The sequence below is a fragment of the Miscanthus floridulus genome, chromosome 3, assembly GCF_019320115.1.
Source record: "Miscanthus floridulus cultivar M001 chromosome 3, ASM1932011v1, whole genome shotgun sequence".
NCBI classification, from domain to species: domain Eukaryota; kingdom Viridiplantae; phylum Streptophyta; class Magnoliopsida; order Poales; family Poaceae; genus Miscanthus; species Miscanthus floridulus.
Window position 1 is genome coordinate 23,704,376 of NC_089582.1, and position 27,686 is coordinate 23,732,061.

The 27,686-nt window shown below is 44.9% G+C and overlaps 2 protein-coding genes across 2 annotated transcripts; one reads left to right on the forward strand and one right to left on the reverse strand.

The window, feature by feature from the left end:
• The first annotated feature begins 562 nt into the window (after positions 1 to 562).
• Positions 563 to 11,064, forward strand: LOC136545224 (protein YABBY 1-like). Its single transcript, XM_066537272.1, has 6 exons — positions 563 to 711; positions 3,115 to 3,237; positions 3,479 to 3,605; positions 3,780 to 3,828; positions 9,280 to 9,355; positions 10,658 to 11,064. The coding sequence occupies exons 1-6, from the start codon at positions 643 to 645 to the stop codon at positions 10,718 to 10,720; spliced, it is 507 nt and encodes a 168-aa protein (XP_066393369.1). The 5' UTR covers positions 563 to 642; the 3' UTR covers positions 10,721 to 11,064.
• A 10,917-nt stretch (positions 11,065 to 21,981) lies between these two features.
• LOC136541459 (fasciclin-like arabinogalactan protein 15) lies at positions 21,982 to 24,772 on the reverse strand. Its single transcript, XM_066533352.1, has 2 exons — positions 23,300 to 24,772; positions 21,982 to 22,428 (listed from the first exon to the last, which is right to left on the reverse strand). Exons 1-2 carry the CDS (start codon positions 24,636 to 24,638, stop codon positions 22,355 to 22,357), a joined length of 1,413 nt encoding a protein of 470 aa, XP_066389449.1. The 5' UTR covers positions 24,639 to 24,772; the 3' UTR covers positions 21,982 to 22,354.
• Between the last annotated feature and the right edge of the window lie 2,914 nt (positions 24,773 to 27,686).

Genomic DNA, 27,686 nt, shown 5'->3' on the forward strand with positions numbered 1-27,686 from the left:
ACTAACAGCCAAAGGGAAATCTGATGACAAAAGTGACACATGCAAGCCACTAACGGTAACGCAGTGAAGTAAACAAAGTCCCCAACGGAATACTCTGATATCTGCTACCAGTACCACACTGATTATGCTCCATGCAAGTCCAAGCGGCTAGCAGCTTGTTGTCACACCAACATTGCCCATTGGTTGCTGTAGCCTGTGGCTTGATCTTTCCAACCTCTTGCACTAGATCAGCTGCACTGTCCTCTCCTCCCACAAGACAACCCACCAAACACCTTTTCTCCCCCCCCCCCCCCCCCCCCCCCCCCTGGTCCCCATTCAGGTTATTATCCTCTCTCTCTCTCTCTCTCTCTCTCTCTCTCTCTCTCTCTCTCTCTCTCTCTCTCTCTCTCTCTCTCTTTCTGTTGCTTCCTCCACAAACCTCTTTCAATTCCACCATAGACGACGACAGCGCTGAAGGTCAGAGGAAATTGGGCTAGCTACACCCTCCCTATTCCCTAATCTTCCATATATAGGGCACAGGAGGCATCGTCTTGCTCATTCATATCGCCTGCTGGCTTTGCTTTCTTCCTCCCCCCCCCCCCCCCCCCCCCCTCTAGATCTCGCCTTCACGACGACGGTGGGAACTTGGAGATCGAAGAAGAAATGTCAGCCCAGTTTGCATCCGAGCATGCTTGCTATGTCAACTGCAACTATTGCAACACTATCCTGGTGGTATAGTCTCTCTCTATCTCTCTCGATCTGCAGCCACTTGTTTCGTTTCGTTTTTTTCTTCGAAGCTATTGGCCTATGGGGTGATCCTGTTCAAGTGCTCTTTCTCTCTCTCTCTCTCTCTGCAGCGAGTTTCCTTTCTTGTTTTTTTTTTCCTTCAGAGCTACCTATGGTGATACTGTTCAAGTGCTCTGCCATGTGTACTGGTTCCACCATAACTATGTTTTTTATCCTACAAAAAGACTTTTCTACTCCTGCTAATTAATCTAGCTAATCCAAACAACCTTGAAAATGTTCTAAGTGCATGGTGAAAATTTGGCATCATGAAATATGATGGGCAAACAGGAGCAATACTATACATATCTGTGTACCTTCGTGGACCAAACAGCATATATAATTCTTTCCCACCGTTCCAATTTTTTGTAACAAAAAAAAAAAGCATTAGTTATCCCTTCTCCCCTTCAAGGACACCTTTTACTATAACAGAAAAATGTCTGCTTCAACATCTTTCTTATCCTTTTTTTTTTCTTTTATACACATTTCATTTATTTCCTGAATGAAACTTCCTTCAGTCTTTTTAGACCCCCCCCTACCATGTAAACTTCAGATCCAACACTAATATATGTTCCTGCTTGTTCATTACTTACTACTCCTAAAACAAATCTACAACCGATGTACATGGTAGTCTTTCATATATATAGTTTGACCAAAATATATAATAGGTTTTCTGGGGTCCATTATTTCAAGTTATTTCATCAAAACGTAGATATTTTGGGAGGGCAACATCCATGGTATGCATGAGCAGGGTCCTGTTTTTTTTTTCTGTTTTACACCGCGTTCATGACGTACTAGCTACACATATACCATCAAATAACAAACCGGCCATCAGCCTGTTTGCTTGTTGGTTTCAGCCAGTGCTTATCAGCCAGCCAACAGTGTTTTTCTCTCACAACAAACCAGCACCAGCCGAGCTTATCAGCCTAGAAACCAACCTGGTTTCCTGACAAAATGATTTCTGGCACTCAACTTTACATGCATGCAGATGCGGGCGATGATTAAAGCCTCTTTAACTATTGCTTTAGTCGTCTCCCATGCGATAATACACCCAGGCCAGTGTACCTTATTACTTGCTACTTGCTCTATTATTCGATCTTTCGTGTCTGAATTATATTTTATAAGATAATCAATCAGTAAAAAAATTGTGGAAGTTGTTGGGACGACAGCATGCATGCTTCCCATTCTGCACATGTGCAGAGTGAAGTGGATCTGCTGGTCATGTCATTTTCCCCTTTCTTGATGTTTGCGCAGGTGGGGATCTAGCTAGGTTTCTGTGTGTAGACTGTAGATATATATGTGATCCATCATTCATGATGTTGCGCTGAAAGAGAGGAGAGGGGTGACATAAACTTTTAACTGTAAAGATGCCACTACTTTTTCCCATGTTATATATTACTAGTATATTACATATGCTCATGCTATATATATTCACATGCATATATATATCAGCTCAGCTGCATGTGTGCTACATATATACCTGGACGTACTGACCGCCGGCACACAGCTTCCGCTCAACCGTAGCACTAGCAAACAACGCTGCAGCTGCTCGCGATGACATTTCCATGGCGAAACCGATGCGCCGGGCGTGCGTTATCAGCATGCCTGCCCTGCACTGCCTTTTTCTTTTTCAATATATAAAGCTGCATGACTTCACTACATGCACATGCTGACATCTCTCTCTCTCTCTCTCTCTCTCTCTCTCTCTCTCTCTGCATCTCTCTTCCGGATGAGATTATGCTGGTTCCAAGTGAGGAGGAGGATCGATGCAGGCATGCAATTGTTAAGTTAGCTGCAGCATCTCCTGGCGGCAGCGAGGTAGCTAGCGCTCGAAAGGTAGACACCTGAAAAGGTGTTGCATGTATGTATAGTCAAAAGACGGACAGATGTGCATGAAGCAGGCATGGTTCAACTTTCATATTCTTACCTGGCACTACCATTGGACCATGCACTTTATTTACCCTTGCTGCCTCCCTCTTCTAACTAGCTCTTAGCTAGTACAAGCTAATTCACTGCTATTCTTTTTGATTTGCAACATCCTCATTCGGAGGGAGAGTCTTTCAAAAACTGTTGAACGACTATAATATTTGCAGAGATTGTTCAATTAGGCCATATCCGGCCAGCTAACCAACCATATCTAGCATCAAACATTTACTTCGAGGACATATATGTGAAGTTTATACTATTTGATCGAACTCTTTATTTATACGGACAATCAGGCAAAAGACAGCTAGCAAAGCTATACATTCTGTTGTGCCATGGGATCCCTCCTGCTCTTTTATATTAGTTACTTGTGGATGCATGCATGGTATAATGTTTATCATAAATTCATGGATGCATATGTGCATGCAGGTGAATGTACCAAACAGCTGTTCCCACAACATTGTGACTGTCAAATGTGGGCATTGTACAATGGTGCTCTCTATGGACCTCAGTCCCTTCCACCAGCAGGCACGCACTGTTCCAGACAACCAGGTGCAAAACCAGTTCTAACTTTTAACTGCAATAGTAATTAAGTTGTTCATATATGAAGGATTCCCTCCATAAACTATATATGCAATAATTTTGATATATATCATCAACAAGATTTTTTTACAGAAACGACAGTAGTGATAGATCCTCTTAGCTTAGTTGTTGATATATAAATTGAGATCAGTAGGCATCATATTTTCTCTGGAATCATATCGTAGTTTAGTACATGGATGTTTGTCCACAGGTTGTCCAGAACAGAGGGTTTCAATATAACAATTTTGGGAGCTACGAGCAAGCCTCATCGAGAAATCTACGAACGCCTTCCATGTATCCAGTGTCAAACAATCAGCCACAAGTGCCACCCATACGACGTATGTATCTTATCCTGATTGCCCGAACACAGATAAACATAGCTATCGATCATGCTCATATATGTCGCTATTATTATAGCAAGTTTCTCCGGTGCTTAAGCATATTGATTACCTCTTGTCATTCCTTTACTTATCTTTGGTGGTGTGCTCACTTCTATTCTTTCATGTTTCCAGCCCCAGAGAAGAGACAGCGTGTTCCATCAGCATACAACAGATTCATCAAGTGAGACTGCAAGCCACAATATAGTTTCTAATCATATATATATAGTTAATCTGCAAAACTTTCTATCTAGCTAGAGTACAAACAATAAGATGCATTAGCCTAGAATTTAAATTTAGGGAAAGGTGAACACATGCGTTGGATCATGGGACTCAAACTCAAATCATGAGCAGGAACCAAACCATTTGTGTTATGCTCGATTAAGTTCTCCTGCTTGCTACAATAATTAGACAAATTTTCCTTTGCGCCCTCATACAGCCTAACTCTCTCTCTCTCTCTCTCTCTCTCTCTCTCTCTCTCTCTCTCTCTCTCTCTCTCTCTCTCTGATCCCCAAGTGTACATGCTCTTGTGTTGATGTGTATATCAACAAAATACCATAATAAAAGGAAATCCTAAATGGTAAAAAATAAGAAATGAGGTACACACAGTTTTCAGTACACATTTCTTTATAAACATATATAGCTAGTTTTCATGACAAAAAAATCAATCCTTAAAATTATTTGATTTCCTTTCTATTTTACACAAGTAACAAACTCAATAGTGTAAACTCATACTCTTCTCATGGAATTTAAAAGTTATTTTAAAAATAAAATTTGCATATGTTATTTATTCTTGTGATTTTTTTCTGAAGTGTAAATTACATTAAATCCCCCCTATCTTTTCCATTTCTTTATGGGAAACAATTTTTTCACTAGAAGGATACATCAAAGAAATGTACCCTCAAGAAAAAATATTATAGTTTTTTTTTCAAAAATAAAGAGTGAATAAGATTATTGGTGCAAGGGACAAAATGCAGGGGAATCAAGTTTTAGTTGACTCTACAAATATAGATGTAAAAGGAATTTGCTGGACACTATGCTGTGTCCTCAAAGTTAAATTTGCAAAATGTGTTTTTGTCTTTAGAACACCATTCCATTTAGATAAATCACATGCTTGCAGTTTGCACTATGCAAAGTTAATGAGCACAGTGTCTTTGAGACAAAGCCACAATCTTTTCCCTGCATGAAAATTTCCAAAGTGATAATAGTTTCATAAACCCTTTACATACTAGACCCTAATAAAAGGGATGTTGGGATTGGGATCCTAGATATGATCATCTTTTGATTGATAGAACTGGATTGCAGAATCTATTGTAGGATAAGTATCCTACCAAATTTCACAAGTATATATTTGAATATAAGATTTGTAAATGTTTCGTAAAATTGAAGCTTGTAATAATGGTTTTAGAAAATTAATTAAATTTTTAATAAACTTGAGTGAACTTATTCATATTATTTTCAATCCACCTTAATTTTGAATAATAGTTTATTGCAACTCAACTGTTTATAAGGTTACAGATATCAATAATTATTTAATGTACCACAACCTGTAAAAGTGTAGACCATATCATATTAACTAATAAAATTCAGCTTGCCACATACTCCGTAAGGCCTAATTTTTGTTAGAACCAGGATCCTATGTAAGATCTTAACGATTTTGTGAGATCATATGGAGTTCCCACATAGGATCAGAATGCTATGAATTTTTAGGATACATGCTGGGATCATGATTATTTTGGTTTGGTAGCTAGGATTGTGGTATCGTAAGATTTTATGATAGATCCAGATAAGTATACCGACAACCTTGCCTCTCCAACACATATATTTTCTAGTCCCCCTCCCCATTTGTTATAGAGAACTAATATTAACTGTCACACCCAATTTTAAGGATAAAATTGAATGCACAATACTTATGTGTGCCCAGGAAACAGTCACACACACAAGTCGACAAATCATATAAAGTATCATCACGGTGTCCCTTACATCACATCCATAATACAATTTAGTCTTACATCACACAGCGGAAAATAAAAGATAATAAACTCTCGTGGGCTTCATCACAGGGAAGGTCAACTGGTTGACCACAGGCCTAAAAATCCTCCGGGAAATCCTCATACCCGCTGTCATCTGTTACCCATCCGGGATTTTTATCCAAATCAAGAAAATAAACAAGTGTAAGTACATCCCATACTTAACAAGCTAACATGGGGTTATGAGGCTCGAAAGGTTGACACTGGTTTACTGCAGTTAGCATTTTTAGTAAGTCAAGCTTTTATTCACAGGTATTATTAAGTTATGCTTAAGCTCCCATTTAATCCCATAAGAACATTTATCAGTGTAAAGTGTATCGTATATCATCATAGAACATCTTAAATGAACATCATCAAGTATCCAGTTATTCTGTGAGTTTTCCGGGCCGCTCGTAACCATGAGCACGACTGTTATAACAGTTTGTTACCCTCTGCAGAGGTGGTGCATATTCACCGCGAGTCGTGATCCCCATATGCCCGGGTTAATTACTCCCATGTCACTATCAAGGTGAGCGGGCAGGGTACACTATGAAGCAATTTCATAGGTTTCCCTAACAAGTTAGGGCCGCTAGGTTTCGTTGGCAGACAGATGTAGGAACCCCCTTTCCTATGGCACATATCCATCGCGGTTATACTCATAGGAACAGAGGCAGCCCTATACCCAACGTGGCAAGCCCCATTTGCGCCAAAAAAGGTAACCTCTAACTAGCTAGGAAAGATCCTATTACTGAGCTAAAGTCAGAGCCATATGACTCTCCCAGTTGCACTGTCAGTCCCAGCTTTTGCCGACAGATAAGTCCTTATGGAGAGCTGGGAGCAACATGAATAAAGATCATCTGCACCTTCGCCCTATGGAACAGTTGTTATGAATCATGTTAAACTCTTAGTTCCATAGTATCATTCATCATCATGTATATCAAGTTCAGTTACAGCACTAGCAATCTACCCATATGCATTTAACCCATAGGAGACAAGGAACAAGATAAACAATCACTAGGATGTCCTTACGGGTATCAAAATTAGACACATACAAATGAGTAATTGATTAAAGTGAAATAGGATATCAAGAAAGGCCCATGCTATACTTGCCTTGGTTCACAAACTTGTGCTGGTCCTACTGGTCGTCAAAGAGTTCTTGGTCTCCAATGTTTTCCTCACCGTCTGAACGCGACCAACACGGCAACATACAACATTCCAAAAGCATTCATGCAAAGCAAACATTCATATCATTAGAACAGTACACCAATAGTATTGAAAACAAGATAAAATGTTTGTAAAAATAATCTACGTCTCGCTACGATCACGTCAACGCGAAGTTCACGAAAAACGGAGCTAAAATGCGAAAGTTATGATTTAAACGGGTTTTCCTATAGCCATATATTTAATTAAATCTAATCATGAAATTAAAAAGTTCCAAACTTGACTAACAGTAGTTCCAACATGTAGCTTATGAAATTATGATGCTAACGCGATTTGAATGGATCAATTCGGAGCTAAAACAACAATTTTATAAGCGAAACAGTTCAAATGGCATTTCTGTAAATACTGAAAACGTATTTTTGACTTAAGCCGTGAAGTTTACGTTTTCCAAACGAGAATGCGCATTCGGGAAACTACGCCTTGGACTGCGGGTTAGGACTTAGAAAAGTCCAGGGTCTCTTTTGCAAATCAGCCACGCGAACGGGTATCGGAAGATCTCGGCCGTTGGATTAGAAATGAGCGGCCAAGAATGATTTTGGGGGAGGGAGAAGAAGGTGCCGGCCGGAACAGAGACTTCCACGGTGGGGCGCCATTGCCGACGACGAGGAGCTCGCCGGCGCGCGGGAAAAACAACCCACAGGCCACGGTGTGACCCACTGAGGCCACGGGGATGATGCGGGGAAGATGGCGAGTCCACCCCGGGACAAAACTCGGCCGGGGATGGCTCGCGCGGCACCCGCCATGGCCTGCAGCGAGGAGGAGCTCGCCGGCGCACTTGACACGGCCATACACGCCACAAAATACTAAGGGAAAAGGTAGGGGAGAGAGAGGAGGGCACGGCGAATCTCACCCCGGAGAAAATAGGAGACGGAGGCGGCTCAGGGACGGCAATCCCCGCAGAGGGGCGGTCGGCGATCCTCGGCGCTGCTGCTGCGGTGGTTTCCGTGCACGGCGGGCGCGAGAGAGCGGGGAACAGTAGGGGCGCGCGGGGGGAGGCTCGGTTGCTATTTAACAGGGCCGAGGACCGGGGGGGACGCTCCCACGATGCCCGTCGTGGGCGACGGTTGCTGCAGCGCCGGGCGCGGGCAGTTCCGAGCTGCGCGGGGAAGAGGACGGCGCTGACAGGCGGGGCCGAGCGGTCAGCGTCTGCGGGGAAGGGAGCGGCGGCGGTTGCGGCCAGGCCGCTCGGCTGGGCTGGGCCGGCAGCGGTGCTGGGCCGAGCGAGGCGCGAGGCTGGGCTGCTGGCGCTGGGCCGAGCGAGGCGGGGAGGCGAGCTGGGCCGAGGGAAAGCTGGGCTGCGGGGGAAGGAGAGAAGGCCAGCGGGCCGAAATTCAAGAAGGGAGGGAAAAATGATTCTTTTTTTTTCTACTATTTTCCAAATCCCTTTTTAAATTCAAATTTCAATTCTTTTTGAAATATTTAATAAATTCCTAACGTTCACCAAACGATATGCAGCAGCATGTATGCATCAAAAAGGTTTCTAACCTTATTTTTTTAAATTTTAATTCCACAAAATTTATTATTTCCCTATCTTTTAATGCTCACAATATGCATAAATAAATCATATATTTAGCTATTTTAAAAGAATGTCATTTTTAGGGTGTTACATTAACTATATAAAAATGATTATATTAGTTGATTTATGATTCTAAATGACATGCTACAACAAAATAATATATATTGCACCACTAAAGTCTAAAGTTAAATACTATAGCAATTATGCTCTTAATTTCCCAATTGACAAACAAATTGGTATGACTCTTCCAAAGATATTTGGAAAATATCGTGAAACAAGAGGAGCATTAATAGATCTAGAAACCACATAATATTGTAAATTGAAATATATAAAAATGACAACCTATGAGTATGGATCAATCGGTTAGTTTTGTGTATTGATTGACCTTGATTTAAAAATATTGTTTATTAATTAGTAGATGAAATGAATGGAGTTGACACAATCTTTTTCTAGAGAAAAAATATGGATTCGTTTAATTATTTTATATATGTGATACCTTTTAGTTTGCACGTTGCATAATATAATGTAGTTGATTATCATTATAATCTTAAGTCTCAGGCTGCAATGAGACCAAGCACCTGATCGCATCCAAAAGTTTCAGAAACTGAACTTACCTATATACTGTGAGCAGTTAACTAGTGGCACTTTAGTTCAATGCATCAACCTATGCACAAATGCAATTTCAGTTTTAGATTAGATACATTGACAGGTAGCTAATGTGACTTACATTTAATTTAACTGAAGTATCTTTATTTTGACCCTTTAATGATAACATATGAATATTTACTAATTATTGTGGACTGAAACTAATTTATAAAAAAATAGGTTTCTGTGCGCTATTTTATTCCCATCTGGTATATTGTAATATCCTCTTTCTCGACATTAACAGGGAAGAAATACAAAGGATAAAGATGAGCAACCCAGAGATTAGCCACAGGGAGGCATTCAGTGCTGCAGCAAAGAATGTAAGTTTAATAATTTGCTCTAGTTAAATGAACAAATTAAAACACAACTTGTCATACCTAGGTATTTGCATGGTATCTCATATCACCAGTTAGTGAATTCACATCACCCATAAAAGACAGCAGTGCTACATGCATTTTCATGTTATGGTAGGGCATTACCAACAATGTACAACACACGTATACATAAGCTAGTTTTAAGGCTATCCACATTACATTTTTTGCTTACATAGGAAAGAGAAAACACAAGGAATCAAATAACATATAAGTCGATTGAAAGAACACAAGGAAATAATATATAAGTCCACTACACGTCCAAACACTGAAACACACATGAGCCCAACTGTGATGCTTTATTTATGCGTGTTTATTTTGGGAATGCTTTATGAGTTATTAGGAACCCAATTTGATATGAGATCGTCCATTCTCTGTTGTTCTATATTTGTATCCACTGATGATGTGGACAGACTTCTATAGACACTAGATGGTCTATATTTGGACTAAATATTGGGGCTTCCTATCTATAGATGATTTTTTTATATCAGTTAGGAGTTAGAGTTGCTTAGCTATAACTATACACTTTTATAATGTAGCAGTGTAAATTATATGGACAGTTCCTCTAGCAGTGTAAAATACATTTCCATATACACACTATGCAACATCAATGGACACATCTTTAAACCGACAGTGAAAATTTCAGTTTGATGCTAGGTAGCGCCAAGCAAAGTTAATTCTAATTACTAATATTTGAGTAAGACCATGCTTCAATTTAAACAACTTAATACATTTATTAGCCTTCCATTCAAATACACCTTGAGTTATACTAGCTACGTTTATTACTACGTGGTCTTGAGTTATAGTGTTATACTACTCAAGTTGTATATTCATTCAAATGGTTGTTTTTGTGTAGCAATGCTCGTGAATAGAAAAGAGAATATATGCAAAATGGAGACCTTCAATAAGACGTCATATAGTACTAGTACATGAGACACTACAGGCTTCATATGTACTATGGATTATATGTTTATGATGAACAGGATACAGATCGCCTGACTAAATAAATCACACATTGATCGAATAACATGCAAATCACCTGAATAAAGTGATCCACTTGCTGGACCTTGATCCATCATTGCATAGCTATAGTGGCTACAATAAATCGATTATCATCTTGCTGTTGTAAAACATGACTTTGCATTTGACTATATTCCTCATGCTTCAACTACTACAATAGTAATACTCATCTCCCTGTTGGTTAATATAATTAACTTGCATATATATACAACATCCTGGTGCATGCTGCAGTGGGCTCATCTTCCTCGGCTCCATTTCGGCCTCAGCGTCGCCGATGGCAGCGGCAGCAACTAGAGATGATCGATCGTGCACCACGTGATCGAGACGACGACGATAGATCGTGCGTGCGTGCGTCTAGATTCGATCATGCATGCACGCACATAGATCGAGCTCTTCGCCTTACACATGTATATATGTTGTGCTACGTGCTTGGGTTTATTTGCGTTGTAACTTATTAAGTTTTGCATTGATAACCTGTGTTTTCAGACTTGTGCGTACTTGCATGTATCCTGCGTTTAGTAGAATGCTTCACAAGCGAATGTGTGATCTTCTGAGCTATATAGTATGTTACTGTGTATTCGTGAAAAGTATATATACATGTTACTTGTGGTGATGTATGTAATGCAGCTAGCGTTGCATACTTGTATTGTATATATGCATCACCCACTTACATACGTATACGCTTGCGTTATTGCTGCATCTGGTGAGAACTGAAAGTCACTGGAATTTCATCGTTTTTGTATAGAACCAGACGCCAGCTGGTTGCATTGCAATAAGCTCTTCTACTGGAACAAATGAAAAGTGCATGATGAAACGTTCAAATTATTAGTACGTCAACCTTGCTTCATAACAAAGGTTTGGAATACACTACTAGAAATGCCTGCCACTGGCGGTATCAATGAAAACCGATAGTGATAAGTTACCGCTACTGTTGTAACGGATGGCAGTAAGCACATTGACGGACCCCAAACTTATTCCAACAGTACATGGTTAAATTCGATGGGCTCTTCGGATATTTTTCCTCTCTCCCTCAGCCTCCATCTCCCATGCCGCTCCCTCTCTTCCCTCTCCTACGACATCCTCGTTACCTTTCCCTCTAGTGATGTCGCTTCCTCTCTCTCTACTCTCCCCCTCGCTCGCCCCTCCCTTCCCTCACATCATGGGGTTGCAGTGCTCCACACTCCCCAGGATATGCCCCTTCCCATCCTCATCGCGTGGTGTGCTCCGGCGATTCCTCCATTCCCCCAACGACGCTCCTCCCTCTTGATGCTGATGTTGCTCCTCCTTTCTTCCCTTTCCGTAGCCAAACGAGCGACAGATCTGCAGTGCCGACAACCATGGCAGGATGTGCCCTCGAGATGGGGCTATGGGCGACGGTGCTGCACCATTTTTTTTTTTGGATTTGGCATATCCCAATCTATCTCTAGACTTTTTTTAGATTTTTTTTAAAAGCGTATAAACATTTTTCTTGGATTAAATAAAAATCTTACCAAATATTTACCATTTTTTTAACTAAAAAAGGACAAACCCATCTTTAAAATCACTCTAAATCAGAGTAAGAAGGTAATTTGAATGGTTTAGAGGTCCTGATTCAAGCTAGCCACACGAAGTGACGTTCCATAGGTGTTCGATCAGAAATCCTGCGGTCCCATCACGTCCCACCGTGCTTGCTGCTTTCGCTTTTCAAATGGAGCGCACCCACTTCCTTCAGGCCCAAAACGACTTATTCTCCGTCCCATCGAGTCCATCTGGCCTAATCCGCTGCCATCTGGCACGGTCCAAATCCTTCAGGCCCAAAACACTCACCGCTTCCTTCACACCTTGATCCCTGACGGATTGACGGCCCAATCTGCCGGTCATCTCACCCCTCACTCACATAGTGCTCTGTTGGGCTAATGCCAAAAAAAAAAGCTTCATGCAATGTCTCGTTGTATTAGCAAAACACTGAACTTATGGAAATAACTTTGACAAGGTATAATTAGCTAAGTACTTCAAATTTGATAGAAATAACTTTGGACTTAATGTGGCCCATAGCGTTAGTACGTGAGATATGACTTTATTTATGCTTGTTATGCAGGAGTGATTTTTTTTATTATATATATGGTCATATATAATTGCGTGAGACATAAACTATGAAAAAATGTTATTGTTTGGTTGTTTCCATGTGCATTTCTAAAATGAAGCCGTGGCGTTAGCACGGGGCACTATACTAGTGGATGAAAACGGTACGGAAATATCCCGTACTGAACCACATCATTTTCTATATTTGACCTGATTGAATTCGTATTTTCGAAGAAATTCTAATTCGGTTTGAAATACGGAATATCAAATTCGAAATCGGAACGGAAACAATTTAGACGTTTTCCGACCGTTTTCTACCAGAAGCCCAACCTTAGAAAACTTGTATCTTTTTTCATACGATTTCGGATGAAGATGTTTTTTATATGAAATTGTAGCTCTATAACTTTATAGTTTTTAGTTTTCTTATTTGAGGTCGTTAAGATGTTCAAAAAATTAAGCAAGGTTTCAATAATATATTAATCGCGTACAAGCGCTTGCTGCCTTAGAAAAATTATATCTTTCTCATATGGTGTCAAATGAAGATATTTTTTATGAAGTTGTAGGACTTGTTAATTGTTATGCACTTGCATGAATTTATTAATTATTATGCACTTGATCCTATGGGATCAATATTTCGTATTAATTTTTCGTATACCGACCATGTTCAACATAATTCCGCTAGAATTAGTTTGTTTTCGAAATTCTCGATATTTCGTAAGTTCGTGTTCATTTTCGTGTCCGGCTCTACCGCTTTCAATTTCATTTTCATATTCAAATGTAGAAGTAAAAAATGATTAAGGGGTTTTTCTCACATGGAGATTTTAATTTTTTTTATATTTTTATATTCATTTTTTCAAAAATATTTGTTCAGATAAAAAATTGGAAAAATAAATTACTACCGCCGATAGTACCAGCGGGGAGTACTTACCAGCAGTTGAATTGGTTGACTTTTTTCGCTATCAACACTTAAAAAAAATCAAAACTTTTATATATGAACTCCAAAGATAAAATTTACATGAAAGTTACATAGAAAAAGAGATCTACACATTGTAGTTTATGACTTTTTTATTTTGAAGTCTTTTTCATACGTAAATTGATAATAATGTTCTAGTATCTATTGTAGACCTGAATATTAAACTGATTATTTAGATATTAAGATGGATTTAAGCGAAATATTCTAAACTATAAAAAAATTATATCTGTTAGGTATCTAAATTTTTTGTATAAACGTTCAGGTTATATGAAACATTTATGATTGTTTCTAAAATATATTGCACTAGTTAGTGGATAAATTGAGGCAATTTATTCACACCCTTACGTAGCCATCTTCAAAAATTTATAACCATTTCATCTAGTCACATATAAAATAAGATTTATAGAATAATTATATTTGACAATGAAATCTAGAACCATATATCCAAATAATCAATATAATATTTGAAGCCATCTGAACACTGTATCTATTTTTTAATATCAAAATGGCCTCAAGTTAAAATATCGTTGACTACGAAGTTATATATATTTTTTGCTTTACGGCTTTCGTATACATTTTATCTTCATTCGAGTTCATCTATAAAAGTTATAATGTTTTTAAAGATGAACTGACAGAGGAAAGAAAATTCTACCAATTCAACCGGTGGTAAGTATTTCCCGCTGGTTTAATCGGTGGCAGTAGTATAATTTTGTAATTTAAAAAAAAGAATTAAAAAATATATAAATAAAAGAAATCTCACGGATACGGCGTTCTAGCCCACTAAATGATATGGCCCAACATCTTGTAACCCTAATAAAACACGTTAAAGGCCCAAAAGCACCCAGCACAACCCACCAGGCAGCCGCCCACTTCCAGTTCCACTTCGACATCACTTCGGCCCTCGCCTTCACATCCTTCACCGTCCGGCCGGCCGCCGTCCACCCCCTCTGCCCTCCGGCTCGGCCTCTCCGGTTTGGAGTTCCCATTCCCCCACCGGCCACCGCCACCATCGTGCCGTCGCCGTCACTGTCGCATCTCCGGCCGCACCTACGCCGTTGAAGTCGCTGCAGCCTGCAGGTGCGGACACCACGTCGCCCCTCACAAGATTATCCTGTCATTGGCAATCCGTACTTTATTCGTGTGTTTCCACTTTTTTTTGTCCGATTCTATTCAATAATGCTTCTGGGCCACGGGCTTTTATATTTTTATTATTATTAAAATTGTCGCTCATCTGATTATTACTCTTAGAATGACATCTATAACCTTATCAGGTGAGAGAAGTTTGAGTTCTTAATTTACCATATTTGCGCATGTGGTAAGCCACGCCAGCTCGATACGCTGGCACCCCGTCAGCATAGGCACGTGAAATGTCCTTGCTGCCCCTACCTGGCTCCTCTCTCCCCCCCCTCTCCGACAACCGGGTCCCGCAACTCCTATCGCTGCAAGGTGGGCCTCCGTCGTCAACTTCGTCTTCCACCTCTAGTAGAACAGCTGTAGAAGTGTACGTCCATGGTCCATCACAATCACAGCATGACATCGGCATTGGACGGCAACTGCCGGAAGAAGCTCATCAGCGCCGACGGCTCCTTCCGCCACAGCAGCGGATGCCTCATCACGTAGACCCCAGTGACAGACACCAGCGTCTTGAACGGCACCGCGTAGCGCACGACGGTGAGCGCGGCCACCGCCACGAGTGCGATCACCGTGGCGCGGCCGTCCCTCCACTCCAGCACCGCGTGCACGCGCTCTCCCTTCGAGGCGACGTCACCGATGAACCCCTGGATGTGAGCGGCCGTTTCCCCGAGTCGCAAGTACCACTGAAGGAGTACCTCCGGCAGGGTCCCCAACGGCAACCCGGCGTCGAACTCCTCCTCAAACATGGCCTCTTCTGACGCGAGGCTCGCGTGTGAATGCGCCCCACCGGCCTGCTGCCACGCCCCAAGTGACAGCCCTCAGCCGCCCCCCTCGGTAGGGGGAATCCCCTTGAAGGCAGGGCGTTGCAGACTGGAGTGGAGGATTTGAATGCCCGGCGGATTGAGCGCCATGCCCTACTGCACTGAGGCAAGATTTGGTAGGCGTAGCGCTGGCGGAGTAGTAACACCTCACCGGCCGGTTGCAGAGGGGGAGGCGAACTTGACTCGCCTGGCCGACGTGGTTCCTATCTTGTCCGACCCTCCAGCAGCAGCAGCGGGAGTAGCGGTGGTAGCACCGAGGCGGAGGTCCGGCCCCGCAGCGACCGGGATGGGGACTGGGGACGCGTCGTGGGCCGCAGCGGGCGCGCCGAGGCAGAAACTCGGCCACACGGCGACTGGGCGGCGGGGAGGCGACGCACGGGGTGGGGAACGGTGGGAGACAGGCTCGATCTGTGGCAGTGAGCCACCGCGGGCGATGCGAGTGGGATGAGGAGGGGAGCACGCTGTAGCACGCGGCGACCGGGGGCCGCGGCCGGCGGCGGCGGATCTGGGCTGGGGGCGGCGTACGGGGGCGAGGGCGGGGGCGGGGGCGGAAGGGGGGGGGAGCGTAACGGTTCCATTGTTATATCAGTTGTCAGGTTGCATCTTGGACTCTACGACTATGCCCGCTATCCTACTCTTGACCCCTCCATTTGCATGGAATAGTACAGTGATTTTATTGTGAACTTTCTATTTTTATTTAAGCCCAAAACACCTCGTCTTCTCCGCATTCATCCAGATTCGCATTTTGGAGTTCTTCGTTGCTGCTCCCATTCCTGGAGTGACTGCCCATGTAGCGATCTTCTCAGGCTTATATACCTTTCTCCCTTGTTACAGTATCCGCCACAGTGTTATAGCTATTATCACAGATGTTGTACAGTTTTTTTTTGCTGAAAGATGTTGTGCAGCTTTGAATATTTGATAACCATGTGCCACGCATCCTCCCAGTGCGCAGTTTTCTTACCATTTTTTACCATATATCAGTATGTTCGCTTGGTCGTAAATGATCGTGGATTATAAGCCAAAACAGTATTTTTCTCTCACACCAAACCAGCCAGCAGTAATAATCCACTATCGTTTCAGCCGAAACGAACAGGCTGATATAAATTGCCCCCTCCCCCCCACCCCCCACCACACACACACAAATTTTAAACAGATGTTTGATTTTTGTAACCCCTGCCAAAATTGTGAGGCCCTCTTGTTTTAGAGTTGGAAAAATTCTCATCTGGCATGTATTTTGCCTCTAAGATTTTATGCCAGGTTTCAGTGCTCCCCTGAACTAATTTCCATATCCACTTGGTCAAAAGACATTCGTTCATGGTTACCTATAAACTCGTTGAAGATGTCCATTAATCTCTGGTCACCTTGACCATGGCTCCTTTCCTGATTGTTCCTAATCAGGTTAAAGTCTCCTCCTAAAACCACTGGTAAAGAGTCTCTCACAAATTTCATTCAGCTCTTGAATAAATTCTTCAGAGGAATCATGCTGTGCTGGCCCATAAACTGAGATTAGGTTCCATCTATGGTTGGCAATCCTATTCCTTATTGTGGTGAGAATGCAGAAGGTGAACCTCTCATTTTGATCCGCACAATCAAGCCTCCAGAATGTCCTCTGGCGGGTGTCCAACACCAAGAAAAATTATCCTGTCCCCCTAGGTCTCTCAATTCATTATCCGTGAAATTTTGCTTCATTCTTTCCAGTAAAGCCACAATGTCTAGTTTTTCTTGTATAACATGCTCCTTTACTTGACGTCTTCTGGCAGCCTTGCCCAACCCCCTAGCATTCCAGAACATGATCCTCATTTCCCTTTCTTCCTCCCCCTTTCTCTTCTCTTTTTCAGGCTCATTAACTTTCCTCTGCTCTTTGTTGTCCTCTGTAAGTGTTTCCATTTTCCTTGCACTATTGGATAAGACCTCCATGGGCAACTCTTGGGTTTCCTGCTCACGTTGAGGCACTGTTTTCCCTTTTTGTTTCTCTAAGTATAACTTGTAATTGGCCTCAGCTATTTTTGCTCTGGCTATCTCCTCTGCCCTGAACACCTCAAGCTGACGTATCTACATTTTCTACCTCTATTCCTAAATCAGCCATGTTTAGCCTCTTGTTTTTTCTTCAGTCTTCAGTCATTCGACGTGGACTCTGCAACTGCTGTCATTCAAGACGGCAGCGTGAGTTTGAAGGTTGACACCCAACATCTGAGGGACATCAGTTTCCGCATGAATTCAGCGTACCAGTTCATTGGTGAACTTCAGATCCGTGAAGACAATGATGTACGTGATCCTCCTTCCTCAAGGTTTTTTTTTCCGGCCTGTTTGATACAACAACAACAACATAGCCTTTCAGTCCAAGCAAGTTGGGGTAACCTAGAGTTGAGACCCATCGAGAGCCCCAAATCACGGTTCAGACACTTCATGATGTTACGAGCTCACTTAGCACCTAGATTAAGGCCTAAGAGAAATTATCAAGGCAAGTTTCTCGGGTGTTAGAGTTAAAACTCGCATAAAGGTGCTAATGAAAATCCCGACAAGGAAATAGACGGGCAGATTTAATCGTTGGCACGAAAAATAATTTTTGTAAACAACATAAAATATAACTTGTATTTAGTATTTAAATAAAATTTGGAGTGCAAGTTAGTAGATGAGAATGGAACTTTTGTTTTAGTGACTGGAAGTTGTTTAATAGTAAATTTGATAGCTTGGGAATCAAACCCAAAATTTAGAACGGGAGCTCGTCGGGAATCGGTAGGAACTTGAGTTATGTTAAAAGTATCGATCTTTGGCGAATTGTACTGAACAAACGGGTTAAATAATTCCTAGATGTTTATTTCTATGAGTTAGCACAAGGTACGCGCTAGGTCATGACATGTTGTTAGTTGCGGTTGATGAGGCTTAGACCGTTTAAAAATTCAACAAAAAATGCTAGGGAGTGTTAGTTCTAACTGGAACCTTGAATTCCTTGTCTGAAAAGATGATGGACAATGCTACTTCGACATTTAAATATCCGCAAAATTTCCTAAACACCAACTTCATATTTTTGCACCGTCAGCTGCGTCGAATTGAGCACTTGAGAATGGTGTAGGTCGAGGGGGCGATAGGTGTCACGGTACTCTCGTAGAAATTACCTAACTTCGTTAGAACGCGCTGCGGTCCGTGAATTGCTGCTCGGTTCGCGAACCAGCGCCCAGCTTGACGAACCCATCTTGGCATCCTCCTATCTCCCTCTCGGGTTGCTCTCGGGTTATTGCGATGGTTTCGTTGGGTAGATGGTATAATCGACTTTAGGTTAGGATATCGAGTCCAACCCGAACCTTGGTTGTTAGCGGTTTTCGCATCGCTTTAAAAATCGTGCGAGTTGCCGTTTCGGCTGTTGGACTCCCATGGCCGCGGTCACCATGCGAGTCTGGTGCCACGGCTGCCCGGCCGTTCCTGGCCATGGTCGCTGCTCCGCTGGCCACTGCCAACCTTTGTCGCTCGATTCTTGTCGTCGTGCGGGGCTGTGCCCTGCTGCTGCTGCCCGCTTGTTGAATCTTTGTAGGTCAACATTATGCTCCATACAACATAGTCGGTCTAATTGTCGTTCTATAGAACTTGCCTTTTAGTTTTTATGGTACCCTCTTGTCACAGAGAATGTCAGAAGCTTGTCGCCACTTGATCCATCCTGCTTTGATTCTATGGCTAACGTCCGCATCAATATCTCCATCCCTCTGTAGCATCGATCCTAAATACCGAAAGGTATCCTTCTTAGGCACTACTTGACATTCCAAACTCACCTCTCTTCTTGTACAACTCCACCAAAGTCGCATTTCATATATTAGGTTTTAGTTCTGCTCAATTTAAAACCTTTAGACTCAAGTGTCTGCCGCCATAACTCTAAAAAAAGGGAGTCAGTGGCAAGCCTTACCCTCGCCTGTGCAATGCGAGGAGACAACAACTCGAACCCGGGACCTTCCGGTTACACGCGGTAAGACCCTACCGCTTGCACCAGGGCCACCCTTCTGCCGCCATAACTCTAGTTTTCTATTTACGCCCGCCTGACTTTCTTCCACTAACACTACATCATCAGCGAACAACATACACCAAGGGATATCCCCTTGTATGTTTCTGGTAACCTCGTCCATTACCAAGTCAAAGAGATACGGGCTTAAGGCTGACCCTTGACGAAGTATAATTTTATTTTTTCAGCCTGTTTGATACTAAGACTGTCTCCAACGAGCGGACCTAAAATCAATAGGCATTCGATGGTTTAGGTACTGGCACAGTGAAAGAACCCGGGCCCAAAAACTACCCTTTTCCAACAGGCGACGCAAACTAGAAGCCGCGCGCCGCCCGCCTCGCCACGCTCCTCTGCCCGCTCGTACGAGCTCCGGCAGAAGGGGCACGCCATCCAGAACTCCAGCCACCACCACCAGTGCTCAGCAGCCAGCCCTCTGTTCTGTTTGACAAGAAGGAGAAGGAAGAAGGAACCAACAAGGCCGGAGGGGAAGACAAACCTAGCTCCAGCCAACAACCACCCCGTACGTACATTGTGACAGGTGAGAGAGCTTGGGAGGCTGCTCTGCTCCTTTCTTGCCTCTTGCATTTTCTTCTCTCGCTCGCTCTCCAATCTTCTTGCGGTTTACTAGTACGAGTACTAGTTGTTGCTGTCTTCTCTACCTCGCGACATTTCCTGGCATTTCAATCGGTTGCTGCACGTGGTCTCTTGTAGTCGCTACAACAAGGAAGGGAAACAAGGCTGTCGTGTCGCCATGGGAGTCCTCTTCTCGTGCCCCGCCGACGACTACGACCCGCTGGACCTACAGGAGGAAGCGCCGGCGCCAGCAACGTCCTCCACCGCCGGCGCAGGGGAGCCAGCGCCGGCCATCCTCAGGCCGTCGCTGGGCTCCGACAAGCTGCGCATCGAGGAGGCGAGGAGGACATCGGCAACGGCGAGGAGCTCGTCGGCACCGGGGAGGAGCGGGTCTGCCTCCACCGCCCGCCCTGCGAAGCGCTTGCAGCCGACGAGGTCGCGTGCCGCGAGGAGCTTCTCGGCGATCTCCAGCCCGCCTCGCCGTGCCGGCCATGGACCCGCCTCACCGAGCCAGTCCGCCTCGCCCCGCTGGCCGCTCCTCGCCGTGTTCCCGCCTGGCCGCGCCCCGTCGCAGTCCTGCCTGGCCCCGTCGTCGTCCACGGCACCGAAGATTTGAGTCGAGGAGAGAGACGACGCAGATTTGCGTCCTCCATCACCTCCTATCCAAAATAGGAATGCTATACAACACACGTTGTGTTTTAGCACTAAAAACACATGGATTTTAATCCATCGGATTGTTGCCTCGGTGTATCTGCATCCGTCAGATCTGCTACGCCGAAACTGAAATTTGTCCGACGCGAACGCAGCCTGTTGTTCGTCAGATCTGTCAGATCGCTGGCGCACGCAGCCTGTTGTTTTCTGACGTGACGCGAACGCGAATCTGACGACCATGACGAACGGGCAGGCAATAGAATCAACCCCTCTGTAATTTTGTTCTTTCATAGAAAAAAATTATTTTATGTGATATGTAATTTATGATATATGGATCTGTGATCTTGTGATTGTCTAGAGGTAGAAAAATGATAGAGGCTGTTGGATCTTAATCTTATGGTGCAAAAAAAATTTATATGTTGAAATTGTATAAAACACATGGTTGTGCAGTAGACAGACTCATCCAAAATGGGTTTGTGGTTTGAGTCATCTGTTGGACCGTATGTTTTTGCCATAAAACGACGAAGAGCATGTATTTTGTGTTTGGGTACCGTGATGCGTCGGGTGTTGGAGATAGTCCAACAAGAAGTAACAACGCTACACCAATTGTTGTTGGTTTGCAGGCGATTCTACTAGCGCGCACTGGAAGGAACGTCGATGGCCTCGACCTGAACCTTTACCAGCAGGGTCTACTCATCCGACGGCAGCACGAAGCAAAGCTGCTGAGCTCCAGGACCAGGAGAGCATGAACTGCTGCGCATGATCTTCGTAGTTATGTTCCTTTGTTTGGCCGCGATGCATTTGCATATGTACATGAGAGAACTAGACCGCCTAGAGGCTGTGGTGATAAAAATTGGTCGGCTGTGCATATGATTTGTGTTCGTTTAAGCTTGTTTGGCTTATAAGCCATGACTGAAAGTACTGTTGACTGGTTTGGCGTGAGAAAAAAATACTGTTCGTTGACTGATAAGTCATGGCTTATAAGCTAAATACAACCAAGTAAACAGGCTGCTTATTCACATATCTTGTTTCTGGCTGTTCTCTCATCTGTTTTTTTTTTCTCTTGCTCCCTAAATGAAGGGCTGCCATGGCATGTGTGGATATGTGATTGCGACTATCGTGTTTGCAGTGTAGACATTCTCTCTTTCAGTTATTCTGCAGGAGGTAGGTGAACTTGCAGCAGAATGACAGGGTTTTGTTTATGAATCTGAAAAGTTGGCCTTTTGGATCATGTTTACAAAGACGGTTTGTTGATGGATGCACTTGTGTCGAGCTGGATCATGTTTTTATAAAGGCTTATGAAGGTTAAAAAAATGGAAGAGAACATAGTGTGGAGAAGCAGAGAAGAAAACAGTAATACATCGGCGAATTTACATTTTCAAATTCCTCTATTAAAAGATGAACATAATCAACTAAAAAATGAAACAAATCAAAAAAGGGGGGAAAAAGAGAAGGGCTCTAATTGCTATACATCATGTTACTCTCTAGTCTAGTATAAACAACTCATCCACGCCCCTCCCTACTCTCCCCCTTGCACATCCCGCAAACAAGCAAGCAAATCTGTGTCCAGCTCTGCCGTCCTCTTCCTGACCACCCATCTCCTAATTGATTGACAGACCAAAATTTGCCCGTCCGTTCCATCCCTCCCATGGCTGAGGGATGGCTCTGGGTTCATCTCACAGCAGTCGAAGCAGAACGAGATGGCGTGCAGACCATGGACCCGCGGATCACTGGCAGCTCGCCAGTCGCGACCGCCGGACGAAGACGCCCATGAACTGGCAAGCCCCTTCCAAAAGCTTCCCTGCATTGCCGACGAAAACATGGTTAGAAACAGAACCAGAAATGATGACGATACCAAAGAAAGGCAAATGGTATTGCAATGCCGCTAAAGTCGCTGCGAGCTCGTGGGCTGGCCCAAGTTTGCACTTGCAGTCTGAAGCTGAAGTGCTTCAGCTGGACCCAGGCTGCCAGAGAAACGCGTACTGTACGGGGCAGTAACGACTCATGAGGGGCGAATTAATTACTGCTGACTGACTGATTTGACAGGAGAAAAAAACACTGTTGGTGGTTGAAAATTTACGATCGTTTACGGGTAAGCGATCAGGCCGCCGCTCCAGTATTTGCCCGTTCCGCCGCGTCCTCCCAGCTCACTCGCCGCTGCGCTCACCCCTGGCTGTAGCAACAAGCCGCCGCTCCGGACGGCTCCACCCCACGCGGTTTCGATTTCCATCGCCCCAAGAAAATTAATTACTCCTCCACAGGCACCCGCGCCTGCATTTACTATTCACGTGCCACTCGCCCACCACTCCAGTACTCCACTCCCCAGTCCCCACCAAACGGAATGACGTGCCTGCATTACACGTGGGCCCGCCCCTCGTCCCGCCCGTCTCACGTGAGTGCTCAACGTGGCACAGCTAGCCCACATTAACGGTGGGGGTTAATCCATCCACCCTAGTTAACTGCGCAGCCGCTTAGTCGGTGGACAGTCCTTGCTAATGATCTTCATTTTTAATTTAATTTTTTTTGAACGCATATTTTAATTTAATTTTAACACCGCCCAAATGTTTTCTGGGGACTTCGATTCCCGGCAATGGCGTGCGGCGTCAAATTAGGGAGAAATGCAAATACATAAACAAAGCGATGGAATGCAATAAGATGTCAGGAGTACTGACCTCGTCGGAGCTTGGGCTTGGCGGTGGCGCCAGTCACGGCGGGCGCCTTCCTGGCGGGAGCCGCGGCAGGGCGCTTCTGCCCGTCCTCGGCCGGCGGGAACAGCACGGCGTCGATGCCCTGCACGGAGATCCTGCCATCGGTGTAGATATCCGGATCAAAGAGGTAGGCGCTCCCCTCGCCAGCGCCGAACTTGACGGAGCCGTCGGCCTCCCTCGCCACCACCTTGTGCGGCAGCCGCAGCGTGTCGTAGCGCACCTTGCCGAAGCGGCGCACGGCGTTGTACATGGACTCCTCGGTCTGGTACTCCGGGATCACGTGGTAGTAGAGGATGTCCTCCGGCGACCCCGGCTCGCTGAGCTGGTCCGTGGTGAGGCGCGCCATGGCCTCGTCGTTGGGGGCGAGCACGGTGAGGACGTAGCCCTCGGAGACGAGGCGACCCATCTCGGTGGCGAGCGAGGTGAGGTTCACGAGGATGTCGGCCAGCTCGTTGTACCCGCCGTAGAGGAGCAGGGTCTGGATGAAGTCCTTCACCTGCCCGTGCCCGTCGAAGCGGTGAGTTCCGGAGCCTGGACCCGGCGCCGGCGCCGGCGCGATGGCCGGGCCCGGCGCCATCGCGTCCCAGACGGGGAGCGCCGGCGGGGCGGGTCCGGGGCTGGGTTTCCTCAGGAGGCGGTGCGTGCGCGGGTCCACCTCGGGGGCGCCCGTCGGGAGCGCGGCGGAGATGGACGCCAGGCTGCGGCGGCGGTTGAAGGCGTCCTGCACGGAGCGCGGGACCAGGAGGCGGTCCACGCCGTGGATGACGCCGTCCGCGCGCACCACCGCGTCGGGGCGCGTCACGGCGCGCGAAACGGCGGCGAGCTCCAGCGGCTCGCCAGCGAGCGTGGGGTGGTGGCGGGGGTGGGAGCGTGGGGAGAGGAGGAGGGAGGCGGCGTGGAGGCGGGCCGGGAGGACGTGGAAGAGGAGCAGGGACTGGAGGGACCGCAGGTTGCGGGGCTCCAGCAGGAAGCGCCGGAACTCCGGGTCCAGGTCCCGCTCCAGGGCCTCGTTCCGGGGCGCCAGGATGGTGACGTTGGTGCCACGCCCCACCGCGGCCTCCAGCGGCTGCAGCAGCAGCGCCTTCTCTACTAGCTCCGACAGCTCCGTGTAGCGCGAGTCCAGCAGCGCTACCAGGACCGAGTTGGAGCTCACGCCCGAGCCGCCGCCACCGGCGGTGGCGGATGGGAACGACAATGCGGGAGGGCTCTGCTGCTTCGGCGCCAATGCCGCCGCGGTGGTGGCAGCGGCTGCGAGGGAGAGGAGGAGGAGGAGCGGGAGCAGTGGGCGGGCGCCGCGGCCCATTGCGGCGGCGGGGATGCTGTGGATTCGGGTGCGGGCTGCTGTGCGCGTCGGCGGTGGAGGGAGAAGGGGGAATAGGTGTGTTGGTGAAGACTGAAGAGTGAGGAGTGAAGGCGACTGACCGAGGAGAAGTGAGGAGGAGGTGGGGTATGTATGGTAGGAAAGGGGACGCGTGGGGCTACAGGCTGGCAGGTGGGGCCCGGTAGCGAGGCTGTCGGTGTGCGGCGCGGCGCAGACAACAGCACACCACACCCTGTGTCTGTGTATACTGTACTCCACTACACAGCTGCGCTGCACTGCACGCCTCGTGAGTCGTGACGGTCAGTATCACACGTTTTCCTTTCCTATAATAATAATGATAATAATAATAATAATATATTTTTCCTGCGTGTGCTTAGCGAGGTGGGCCGCGTGCGTCCCGCCCTTCCAGCAGCCAGATGGAGCTTTCCTGGGCGACCTCATGCGCTTTAGCTGTGCCTTTTGACCTTGCCTTTCCTTTTTTTTCTTTGTTTTCTCTTTTTTGTTATGGCCTACAGTGTCATGGTGATGCTACAATTGACCACGGCAAATCTACGTAATCACAAAGGGAAAAAATGGTGATTGTGGAGCCGGCCAGAGCTACCCCGAGATTAGTGAACGCTGCTCCCTCCATTTCAGAAATAAAAATTCATATATTCTAGTTGACAGAGAAAGATGCATGCTTTCATAATTTAAAATAAGTATGTCGCTAAACTATGCTAACTATTCCGGCTAAACTATGTCCGTTCGCTTGGCTGAACTTGGTTGAAAAATACTGTTCCAACTGAATTGTTGTGAAAGAAAAACACTATTCCGAATGAAAAAAAAAATGAATAAGCCGAATTATAAGGTAAGCCGAACGGGCCTCGTTCTTCAGGGAAAAAGTTTTCTGCTGGCAACCGCTAAAATATTGTATTTTCTTTGGAAAAAGTCTACTTAACCCCACCTTTCATACTTGATCTACTTCACCCCCAACTATGAAACCGTTTGTTTTATACCATGAACTTTCCAAAACCGTCTATTTTACTCCCCGGGCGGGTTTTGACAGCGGTTGTTGCTACATTAACAGCGGGTCACTACAGTGACGATATGTTGCTACAGTAATGGTGTTTTGAGTTTTCCTTTTTTTATTTATTTTCGGTGAATTTTTAAAAAATCATAGAATGAAAAATCTAATTTTATTGGACTCCACATTAGTAGATCTACACAGTGAATATATAATACGGTATGCTTTAGTACAATTTTTTTTTGGAGCTTTAGATTAATTGGAAAATCCAATTTTATCTGTAATTAATTAGAATTTATCTATAACTAAGTTATACATAGTCCAATGAGTACGAAATTTTTACTATAGTTCAAGCATACAATAATTAGTGTACCATAAAAATTTCACCACAATTGGACCATAAAAGCTGCAGCTATGAATTATTCTAATTAATTACAGACAAAATTAGATTTTCCAATTAATCTAAGGCTACAGTAAAAAATTTTGTACTAAAGCATACCGTATTATATATTCACTATGTAGATCTACTCATGTGGAGTCCTACAAAATTAGATTTTTTATTTTATGATTTTTCTATGATTTACTATGATTTCACCACAGTTGTGAACGCTGCTCCCTCCCTTTCTGAAATGAAAATTTCATATATTCTAGTTGACAAAGAAAGATGCATGCTTTGATTCATAATTTAAAATAAGTATGTCTCTAAACTATGCTAACCTATATGAATGCACTAGAAAAAAACCGACGTGCTATGAGTTTTCTATGTCTGGCATGGGGTTAATTGAAACACAAGTTGCTACTATAGTATTCAGAAGCAAAGGCGCACAGTGCCAGTAGTGTCATATATTGCAAACTATGGCATTTAAGTGTATACAAGTACAAAGCCATATATACATATATATATGTATTATTAGACAGGCTTGACTGGTAGGAAGCAAGTAGCATTATGATATACATTAAAGCGTGTTTAGTTGCACCCCAACTTTAAAAAAAATTGCTACAGTACCTGTCACATCGAATGTTTGCGGTCTTTGCATGGAGCATTAAATGTAGACGAAAAAAAAACTAATTGCACAGTTTGGTGGAAAATTGCGAGACGAACGTTTTGAGCCTAATTAGTCCATGTTTGAACACTATTTGCCAAATAAAAACGAAAGTGCTACAATAGCCCCGAATTCCAACTTCCTCCAACTAAACACAGCCTAAGGAAATGGTCATATCACCAAAGTTTGTAATAGACCATTTCTAAATCTATGTACATTTGGTTTATATCAGGGAATATGTAAAGCAAAAGATCCTGATATACTTACCTCCTGTTAAATAGGATATCCACCAATTTGCATAGCGTTCTTGTCGCTTCATACTTCACCCTCCTGCTGCCTGCAAGCAAGAGCCGTCTCAGCGAACTTCTGCTCTGGGTCAACGCGATGAAACTAGGGGCACAGCCGCGGAGTGGCAATGCGGTAGATGGGGGCGGGCAGGTACCTGGGACAGCGAAGCGGAGGAGGAGCGGCCTGCCGGAGAGCGTGAGGCGGTCGCCGAGGAAGGAGGACAGGAGACGCGGCGACGACAGGCTCGCCATGGGCGGCGGGGCGGAAATGCTGAGCGGCAATGCGGTGGCTGCGGACGGGGGCGCGCCTTCGGCAGCGGATGGCGGCGTGGTGGTGTTCGGACGCGGGTGTGGCGGCAGATGTGGATGGGCTCGCGGCGGCGGACAGCAGACCAGGCCCATTTAAAAGAGTGGACTGAAGATTGATTTCGATAAAGTTTGAGAGTTTTTTTTAAAAAAACATGAGACGAAGCCTATTATAGGTTGATTCGACTAAAGTTCAAAGGTTTTTTTTGTAAAAAGACCGCGGCTAGCATGATCTGGGCCGTCCGCGCGCCCGATCAAACGGTCAGAAAAAGCAGACGACGTAACATGCTGGCTGGCCAGCTTTTAGAGGCAGGATTCATATGGTAAGATACTAAAATATACCTGACACGTTAAATTGAATAGGGAAAAAGTCTACTTAACCCCCCACCTT